An 11,063-nucleotide genomic window follows, 5' to 3' on the forward strand; every position below is an offset into this window, starting at 1 on the left:
TTAGAAAGGCCTTCCCAACAATATTAGTGTTGAATCATAAGAATTATTATCTTCTTCCATATCCACTACATAAAAATCAGCACGAAAAACTAACCCTTGCACTTGTACTAAAATGTCTTCCAAAGCACCCTTAGGATACACATTAGATCTATCAACAAGTTGAATAATTATACCCGTTTCTTTTAATGGACCAACATTTAGAGATGAATAAACAGACAAGGGCATGACATTAATTGAAGCTCCAAGATCTAACATTGCTCTTTCAATATTTACACTACCTATCTTGCAAGGGATAGCAAACATACCTGGGTTTTTACATTTGGGAGGTAATTTTTTCTGAAGGATAGCTGAAACATTTCCCCCCATGCTTACCATTTCATTGCCTTTCAACTTTCTTTTATTGGTGCACAACTCTTTTAGAAATTTAGCATACCGAGGAATTTGTTTAATAGCATCAAATAAAGGAATATACACCTCAACCTTTCGAAAGGTTTCAAGAATTTCTTTTTCTTCTTCGACCTTCTTGGATTTAGCCAATCTACTAGGAAAAGGCGGAGGAATTACCATAGTCTTTGGATGCTCTCCAATAGGCTTTTGATCATCTTGAGATTGATGGACTTCTTTTTCAGTTTCCTCATCTTGGTTAGGTGTTTTCCTCACTTGAGTAGGTTCTGACAACTCTTTTCCACTTCTCAATGTAATTGCACTCACATTTTGCTTGGGATTCACAATAGTTTGTGATGACAACTTACCTTGAGACTCTAATCTACCCACGGTAGATGCTAGCTGGCACATTTGACTTTCTAAGTGTTGAATACTTGTTCTTGTTTCTTGCTAAAATTGTTGTGTGTTAGTAGCAAGTGACTTAACAATATCTTCCAACGACATACCTGAATTAGAAGATGAAGCTTGTTGTGAAGATGAAGCTTGTTGTTGTGGAACATGCTGATATTGTTGAAATTGTGAGCGTGCTTTATAGCTGAAATTCGGATGATCCCTCCATCATGGGATATATGAATTTGAATAGGGATCATAATTTCTTTGTGGTTGACCCGGAAACCCTCCAATTACATTAGCTTGCTCACAAGAATCGTATTGAAGCGTCGGGCACATGTCAATTGGATGGCCAGTAACAGCACAAATCCCACAAGCTTTTACTTGTTGCACATTTCCTATAACTAACTGTTGAACAAGAGTAGTTAATTGAGATAATTTATTGTCAAGGGAAGAAATATTTACCTCGTTCACTCTTCTTGAAGATGCATCTTGTCTACATCCAAATTGTTGTGAATTGGCAGCCATTATTGATATCAAATCTCTAGCTTGACAAGGAGTTTTATTCACTATAGCACCTCCACTAGCTGCATCCATCATATTTCTCTCCATGGGAAGCAATCCTTCATAGAAGTATTGAACGATGAGTTGTTCAGACACTCAATGTTGGGGGCAACTTGCACACAGTTGCTTGAAGCGTTCCCAGTATTCGTGGAGGGTCTCTATGTCTCTTTGCTTGATGCCACATATTTATCTTTTAATGCTAGCTGCTCGTGATGCTGGAAAAAACTTTTCAAGAAACAATCTTACCATATCTGTCCATGTGGTTATTGAGCTTGGAGGGAGGTAAAATAACTAATCTTTTGCTCTCTCGGCTAATGAAAATGGGAATGCATGAAGTTTGATTTGATCTTTTGTCACTCCTTGTGGTTTGAAGCTCGAACGCACCACGTGAAACTCCTTTAGATGCTTATGTGGATCTTCATTTTCAAGTCCACGAAAAGTTGGAATTAATACAAAACCTGACCTTAATTCAAAACCAACCTCTAATGTAGGATGTTGAATACAAAGCGGTTGTTGATTCATATTTGGTGCAGAAAGCTTCCGCAAAGTCCTTTGTTCTTCGGCCATTACTTACTCTACTTCGGGATCGCAGCAAAGGGCAGTTGATTCGGTTGTGGTATTTGATTGAAGGGATGTTGATGAAAGGGCTTGATTTTTGTGCAACTTAGTTTCCTTCCTCAACCTTTTAGCAGTCTTCTCGATTTCAGGATCGTATTGCAGTTGACCTGTACGAGAAGAATGTGACATAAAAATAAATCTATTTTACGCCAATCCCCGGCAACGGCGCCAAAAATTTGGTGGGTGTCAAATCCAACAAATAATAAATTACTTACGCTTATTAATTGCAATAGTGATGAGTAAGTTCGTACCCACAGAGATTGGTTAAACTTATTTTTAACAAAAGACTCAAACAAGGGTGAGATGAGAATTGAAACTTAAATATCAACAATAAAATAGCGAATAACATCAAATATCAAATAATAAATAGCAACTAGTATCCAACTCAAGGCATAATCTCAATTTAATTCTAACAAGACAGATCATTGATTTCAAGACAAAATTACTCTACTCTTACCAAATTAGTTATGGTTATTAACAAGCTCTAACAACCTATCTTTCCTGACTTTGTCGGTAATCAAAACAAGTTCTTTGATTACTTCCCTAGCTAATAAACAATCCTAAACAAACTCTTAGGATTTAATTTACTAGCAGCATTAAAAGAATTAGAAAGACAACCAATTCTAGCCAACAATTATATCGCAAGCTCAGTTCATTTAAGCTAGACTATATATCTTCATAACACAAACTGAAAATCTATATATAATCAAATTGTGCAATTTGCTACTAGCTTTAGAACACTTAAACAATTACGGATTCAAGGTTCTAAATAACAATTTAATACTTTGACAATTGAACAAAGGACCATTTTGGCAACAATCAACAAAGTACTAATTCAAACATAAGAACAGAAGATGTACAGATAATAAAAAGTAAAGATAAATTGAACTAAATAAATCTCATTGGTCTTGAAAAATCAAATATCAATAAGCCCTGAATTGGAAAATTAAAACTCAGTAGTACATTGCAGGGAGTGTTTACGGAGTAAATAAAATTATTCTATAAAAACTGACTATATCTACTGAAAAGTTCAGCCCTATTTATACTAGTTTAGGCTCCCTAATCAGCTCAAAATAATCCTAATTTCCTTAACATCCACAAAATAATGCAATTTCTTCAACCATATAAAACCTAGAAAATAAATAATATTTATTTTCCTAAATTCTACGCACTAGAGAAAATCTATCACAAATATTCCAACCTCTGCTTCAATTGATTTTGTCCGTTCATAGGGTTCGTGGACGGAAGTGACAGACGGAGTCTTCTTCGTAATTGCCGTAGTCGTCGATCGAGCTTGTCGCCTCAGTTGCCGATGCCGTCGCTGCAGTTCACGGGAATAGTTTCAAAAGGAAGTCGATGTTGCGAACTCTGCTATCTACGTACAGAGCTAAAGAAACCAAAAGAAAAGGAAATAAGCTAAATGAGGTTTGAGCCACTAATAAAACAATTAAAACATTTAGTTGGGCTAACTAATTAAACAAACAAAAAGAACGAAAAGAGTTAGCCCACTTTAATTCCATCTAACTCAAGTCTTATTAATTAACACACACACTTCCTATATATAATAAAGCCATATGGTCTTGTGAAAATTAAATGGTGATCATCAACATTTAATTTTCACAAGACCATAATAATATTGTTAATTATAATAACAATAACAACAATAATAATAATAATTGCAATAATAATAATGATAATAATTTACACTGACAGTTTCTAATATATATATATATATATATATATATATATATATATTTATTTATTTATTTATTTATTTATTTATTTATTTATTATATTTATTTATATTTCAATTTTTACTGACAAATTATTGTGTGAATGATGGTCCACATAATTGTAGGGATCATGAATATTAAATACATTTTTAATATATTAAAAATACATTATTTTTATATTGAAAGTATCTTACATACATATATAATGTACCCTTAGTAATTTAAAATATACTTTTTATTTCATGCAACTCCAAAGTTTATAAGTTTGAAATTAATATATGGAATAGTTAGGCGACCTAATATTTAAGATTGTTGATGTGCATATTGAGGACTACGGAGACAAAGATGCGTTATTCGTAGATTCATCGGATACTATCCAACAACACTCTCCAACTTAATTGACATGAAGTAGGCTTAGTAACATTAAGATTATATTCTCGAATTATTAGTTCTCATCTTTTATTGATTACACACTTAATTCAATAGTATTTGGAAGAAAAAATCAATGTTCGAACTAAGATTGTGATTTTGGTCTTTAAAGGTCAATTGTACGTTGCTACATCTAGAGTTAGAAATCTCAAAGGTCTAAAAATTTTTATCCGTGGTGACTCTAAAATTGTAATTCAATTACTATTGTAGTTTACTAAGTTCTTAAAAACTTGTAATATTAAATACTATGTACTAAATTTTTAATATAGTTTAAGATTTGTAGTAATCACCCACCTTAAATATTATTTTAATTGTAAATATATTTATGTTCATAATTTTATCATAGGAATTCACACATAATAATTATTAAATAACAAAAATTTTATATATGAATAAACCTCATATAGAGTATATTTTTATAACATATTTTCCGTGCATCACACGGGACAAATACTAGTATGTATATATATATATATATATATATATATATATATATATATATATATATATATATATATATATATATATATATATATATATATATATATATATATATATATAGGGTCCGGATCAGGTGAGGACCTAATCTTAGGTGAGGACGTGAGGACTAATCTACACCATTAAATCAGAATGATGTATGATTGAGATTAAAAGAAACAAATCACATGGATTAAGAAAACAAATCCCTTTAAAATATTAAAATATATAAATTTAGGGTAAATCAGTCATATTAAAAGATGTGCATTCCTATACAAAATGTTGTGCATTCCTATACTGAGTGTTGTGCATCAATAACTTCATTGTTGTGCACTCAAACCCCGCCAAAAAATCATAGTGAACATCCAATGTTCTACGATGCATTGAACTATGTGCTATAATGCACAACTCCCTAGCCTATAGTGCACAACTTACAACACTAGGTTGCACAATCAGCACACACGAATGCACAATCGTACTACCCAGGCATTTATACATATACACGACAATCCAAATATAGACAATATTATACTCAAAAGAACAAGCAAAAAAAATAAAAAATACTGATTAGTTTGCATGGGCGAACACTCAATCAATGATGAAGAAATCGCGACTCCAAATTGCAACGGTGATGATCCAAGAAAATAGGAAACCAATTTGGCCAAGGATTATACATGCGTTCACACTTAAAAAAAAATAGAAAAAAGACACTATTATCCCACTTTAATAAAAAAGATCAATCCATGTCATCTCAAGAACTCAAATCTGGACCATCCAAATAAAAAAACAAACGCACAAGATTAGTCATCACGTCCTCACCTAAGATTAGGTCCTCACCTGATCCGGATTCTATATATATATATATATATATATATATTATTCCAAATGACCCAAAATCATCTTTAAGCTTAATTATTTAAATAATTAACATATTAGTTCAAAATATAAAATAATGTTCAAAATAAATGTATTATTAAATAAATAAAATTAATTTATTATAAAGACTAATCTAAATTAAATATAAAAATAGTGCTTATCAATTGGTCTGAAGGGAAAGATATATAAGGTTTCTTGAAAGGTTAGTGATTGATGTAGGCATGCAAGAAACTTCCAAAATTATTTCTACCAAGCTCCAATATCTCAATGCATGTTGCATTAGTCAATGAAGAAAGAAAGTTCAAGTAAAAAACATTCCCTTCCCCAAGATGATTATTTGCGGCCAAGAACCTTTGCAATTTTTGCAACTTTCCAAGGCCATGAACTTTTCCTATCAGTTTATTTGCACTAGCACAGAAAAACTGCAAGTTTGTTACATTTGATAATGTAGTAGGAATACTTCCAGTGAAATTGTTCCTAGAAACAACAACAACAACAAAAAAACAAAAAAAAAAAAGGGCGGGGAAAAGTGACAAAAAAAGTCTGGTGCAAAGTTCCCTGGCCCCTATGTGATTTGCACCCAAATCAATAACCAACATGGATGAATGATTGAATAGAGAAGGGGGTATAGTGTCAATCAAATTATTTCCACGAACCTTAATGTATTGTAATCTTGGTAATCTACATAGAGAGTCGGGTATTTCCACTGACAAGTTGTTGAGGGTGAAAGAAATGTCATAAAGCAAAGAAAGATTCCCAAGAGAATGAGGGATTTTACTAAAAAGGTTGTTCTGACGAAAGCGAATACATTGGAGATTTGTTAAGGTGCCAAGCTCTGATGGAATGTTGCCTGTGAGATTATTGTAAGAGAAATCTACCTCATTCAAATTTTTGCAAATAGAAATGTTTGAAGGTATGAATCCACTAAGAGAGTTATTGTTCAAATACAAAATTTGCATCGTATGCAAATTTTGTATCTCTGGCGGGATTTCACCTGAGAAACTGATGTTTTGGAGGGCCAGAACCCTAAGAAAGCTCATGTTTCCAATGTGTGAAGACAAGATCCCACAAGCTTCAGAGACTCGTGGTTTATGAATGTGACTCTTTGGTGGCCGCGAAAGTAAGAAACACCAAACCACTCACAAAAATGAATGGTTTCATTCCACGAGGTCATGGCACCAAGTGGATCATCTTTGATCATTTTCTTGAGTTCAAGAAGTGAAGCTTTGTCGGTTTCATTACAAGAAACCAGCACCAATCCTGGAATCGATAAGCTAAGGAAACACAAACAAATGACCAACATGGTGGAAATAAAATAGAGAGTTGGAAAAGCCATTATATCAAAGTGGCCTGATGTGCGAATTGAAAGGGAGATATATAGTAGGTAGGAAGTGATGTTTGTGTATGCCACATTGCTGATTGCTACCATAAGCCAACTTATACTTAGTGTAAAATTAACTTTAATGCGTATTACGGAATTGTGAGAAACAAACAACAATCTTTAGAATTTGTATAAATGACTCTTTTTGGCAATAATCATTATTCCAAAGTTATCATTAAATTAAGCTTTGATTTTATTTTTTTTTTCCAAATGAAGGAGGAAACTATGCCTCAACCAAGGTTTGAACCCAACACCTCCAATATAGGAGAGCAAACGTGATACTAGTGAACTACAAGATCCTTAATAATTAAGCTTTGATTTAAAGTACATGTTAGCATAACAATAAACTAGTTGAATTGTAACTATATTGGGTATACTTTATCCCATGCGCAACCTTGGATAGTGGGCTTAATGGCTACAGATTACCCTCATCATTCAAAAAAATGTTATACATTACACATACATTTATATTATCTACTTTTATCAACTAAATCAAGCGAATAAAGTTTGTAGAAGAAAAACAATTAATAACTCATTAAGGTGTGCCCTTGCATTTGTAAGTGCAGATAAACCAAGAAAAATTATAGTCAAGTTAGTAAGACAATTGACTTGGTAACTACAAAATTCTAAATTTGGCTCCAGTGTTACTTGGAAAGAGAATTTTTAAAAAAATGAAAAGACAGCATGTAACAATTTAGTTTTTTAATCTTTTATTTAGAAATTGTTAAAAAATTATTATTTTTATTTAAAAATATTTATTGTTATTAGTATTTGTATGATGAGCAAAAAAAAAAAATGATGCGCAATGTTAAAACAATGATTTGCGTTAAAGTGATAATCACCCCTTAAATAAAAACGGGAATAAGGGTCAAATAGGCCATCAAACTGCACACAAAAATGCAATTAGGCCACTAAACCTAAAAAAAATAATAATTAGGCCACTAAACTAACCAATTTCTTTCAATTAATCTTATTGATGATAATGATGATTATGTGTGACTACGAATGTGATTGGTGGTGTATGACTTGAGCTTTGCTCACATGATTGGTGGTGTGTGATTTTGATAATTAATGGTACCCTCGTGTACTGAGAGTTCGGCGGTGAATGATTAGCAGTGTAGGTGGGTGGGGGGAGGGGGGCGACGGTCCCCGGCGGTATAAGGTTGGACTCAGAAGTACAGGGTGGCACTAGGAGGTATCGGTTGGAACTGTGATAAGGTCGAGGGTAGCCATAAGGTTGGGACTTGGAAATTCAACTTGAAACTATGAAACTGATGACATGAAGTTGTCATTGGTGGATTTGAATTCCTTGCTTATGAGCATGTCTTGATGTACTCTACTTCGTGATGGGTAGGTTACATCCCGAGTTGTGTTGTCTATGTTGGTTGTGGCTTTACCCTTGTTGTGAGGTTGATGATCCTCGTTTTTGTTGAGAGTGTGATGGTCTTTGATGTTGACTTCCTTTCCTAGGTTTTGAAATGATATATAATGTATTCCCCGTTTCAAATGACTTTGGTTATATCTATCTATATTATTCTATTTAACGCGTATTGATGGGTTACTAGCAATATTCGCTGACCGGGTGTTATCCCTTAATTTTGCAGGTTTTGAGTAGATGCCGAGCGCGCTAGATGTGGACTTAGATAGTATATATCCCATGCTAGACATTTATCCTTTGTTGGCCTGTGTGCCTAGACTAGTGGCCTGTGTGCCTAGATTTATACTGTTTACTGCTTTTGATAGTCTTTAGCCTGTGCACCCATGGTTTATGGGTGTGGCATAACATCTCTCCGGTTTTATTTAAGCTTCCGCTGTTGTTTGGTCTTGATGAGTAGTTGTTTATCTTTGAATTAAGTTTTAAAAATGTGGTAAAAATCGGGGGTGTTACAGTTGGTATCAGAGCCTAGGTTTGAGCCTAGGATGTTAATAGTTGAACTTTAAGAAGCTAGGTGTGGTTTGAGACCATAAGTTGACCTTTAAGTGCCTAAGTGTTAGGACTTAGGATTATTAAGACGCGCAGTGAGCTGTGAGTTGCTTGTTGTTTGTTGTGCTGTTTAGTTTTAGCGTTCTCGTCTTTAGGCGCCGGGTAAGGGTGCGCAGTTTCTTGTGCTTGCCGTAACTGTGTTGTTTCTGTAGAATCTCGCCATGGCTTCGCCTCGTCATCGTGCCCGCACCCCGGAGACGCCGACCAGCGAGCAGCTGGCTCAGAACTTGCAGCATCTAACTCAGACAATGCAGACGTTGAGTGACGCCCTCTTGCACAACAACAACCCTCCTCCGCCGCCGCCTGCCAGGAATTGAGATGTGGGTCGCTTAGTTTCGGGGCATAGGCCGCCCGACTTTGCTGGAGAGGAAGACCCTGTGCTGCTTGAGGGGTGGATCAGGTCCTTGGACAAGATCTTCGCTGTTGTGGGTTGTCCGGATGATCGTCGCGTCTAGTTGGCTTCGTTCTACTTTAGCCACGAGACCGACCTTTGGTGGGTGCATGAAGGCCCAGCGTGTCAAGAAGAGCCTGGTTTCGACTGGCCAGCCTTGAAGGACAAGTTAAGAGAGAGCTTCTACCCATCCCACGTTAGAGCGGCCATGTACGAAGAGTTCTTGCATCTTCAACAAGGATCGTCGTCTTTGGTGGAATACCATAAACGTTTCCTCGAGTTGGCCCGCTTTGCTCGGATGTTGGTTCCCACCGAGTTGGCCAAGGTGGAGAAGTTTGTGGCGGGGCTCAATTACGAAGCCCAGAAAGCTTTGACTGTGAGCAAGCCTAGGACGCTTAATGAGGCCTACATGAGCGCAGCAGATCTGTATCGAGTGCAACAGCTTCAAAGGGGATCTTTTGAGTTTGCCAAGAAGAGAAGTGAAGGAAGTGGATCTCACTGTTCAATAGGCCAAGGCAAGATTTCAAAGCAAGACCCGCACCTCCTCAATCTCAAGGATCGAATCGGACTAATAGTGGAGAAAAAGGAAGGCCCTTCGAATGCAAGAGATGTGGGAAGGACCACATTGGGAAGGATTGCCAAGGGAATGCACTTCAGTGCTTCAAGTGCGGGAAAAGGGGCCACAAAGCTTTTGAGTGCCATCTCCAATCCAACCAGAGAGCTTTGCCAGCTAGCGTGAGACCTAGCGGACCTTCAAGAGGGAGTTCCGGTCGAGGCCCGGGAGGGGCGAAGCCTTCGGGCAGGGTGTTCGTGATGAGCCTCTATCTTGAGAGTGTACCTTTTTCTTGTGATTTTCATACCCTTGTTGTGTGATTCTCCTTGTTAGGGTCGCAGGCCGAGACCGAGGGCTTAGTGGAGGAAGAGTCTGCGGGTAATCTTCTTGAGCTTACCCTCTATCTTGAGAGTGATTTCCATACCCTTGTTGTGTGATTCTCCTTGTTATCTTTTTGAGTGAGTTTTCCCTTTGGTTTCCCTTTGTGACTTGATTGTTCCTGTTGAGTGGTTAGCTTTATTTTTTAATTCCGAGGTTTTGTGGGTATACATTTGATTAGGACCTCACACCTTTTTATCACCCAAAGCCTAAACCGTTGCCTTAAAATTTAGAATGGTCAATTAGTAGAAAACCTTTTATAGTTGAGAGAGGTTTAATTTGTAACTAAAGCAAGTTTTGAACCCAAATCTTCAAATTTCCAAACCAACCCTTGAACCATCTAGACCAATTGTATTTCTTAAACTTTATTCCACTTAAATTCTTTTTAAACTTTATATTTTTTTAATCTACCCAAAAATCCCCAAATTAAAATCTTCTCCTTCCCAAATTTGTTTCCCCAAAACCCTTCCCTCTTTCTTCCCTCCTACCCAAGCGACAGCCGAGAAACCCCTCTGCCCGTCGCCGCCTTCTGCCCGTCACCGACTGCCGCCGGAAGCTCGCCGCCGTGCTGCTGCTTGCCGGAACCGCGAAGGAGCCGAAGTAAAAGGAAGAAGGAAGAGAAGGAGAGAACAAGAAGAAAAGAGAGAAGTTTTTAGGTCTACCTCATCTTGGACATCTCAAATCATGCCTAGAAGGTCTAAAACCGTGAGAAGAGTAGAATGGGTGGATGCCCATTACTTGGTTTTGGAAGGTAAATCTTTTGACCCCGACTCTTTTTCTAGTTCCTTGTTGGAGTTGTTGAATTACCAAGGTTTGTTGGATGGGTATCTCGCAATTAGGACCGAGACTTACTCGAGTTTGGTAAAGGAATTTTACCGTCGCATGAATGTGACCAAGAATAGGAG

The 11,063-nt window shown here is 36.3% G+C and overlaps 1 protein-coding gene across 1 annotated transcript; it reads right to left on the reverse strand.

Moving 5' to 3' along the window:
• Positions 1 to 1,905, reverse strand: LOC109172885. The gene is made up of 5 exons (XM_019322127.1): positions 1,797 to 1,905; positions 1,240 to 1,397; positions 1,061 to 1,182; positions 891 to 945; positions 1 to 786 (listed from the first exon to the last, which is right to left on the reverse strand). Exons 1-5 carry the CDS (start codon positions 1,903 to 1,905, stop codon positions 1 to 3), a joined length of 1,230 nt encoding a protein of 409 aa, XP_019177672.1.
• Positions 1,906 to 11,063: the final 9,158 nt, after the last annotated feature.

The sequence above is a fragment of the Ipomoea nil genome, unplaced genomic scaffold, assembly GCF_001879475.1.
Source record: "Ipomoea nil cultivar Tokyo-kokei standard unplaced genomic scaffold, Asagao_1.1 scaffold0444, whole genome shotgun sequence".
Lineage (NCBI taxonomy): Eukaryota > Viridiplantae > Streptophyta > Magnoliopsida > Solanales > Convolvulaceae > Ipomoea > Ipomoea nil.

Coding starts and splice junctions, on each gene's coding strand:
- LOC109172885 (XM_019322127.1), bottom strand. CDS start 1,905: ATGGCCGAAGAACAAAGGACTTTGCGGAAGCTTTCTGCACCAAATATG. Junction 1,183..1,239: donor CTTCAAGAAGAGTGAACGAG/GTAAATATTTCT, acceptor CTTGTTCAACAG/TTAGTTATAGGAAATGTGCA. Junction 787..890: donor AGCTTCATCTTCTAATTCAG/GTATGTCGTTGG, acceptor CAAATGTGCCAG/CTAGCATCTACCGTGGGTAG.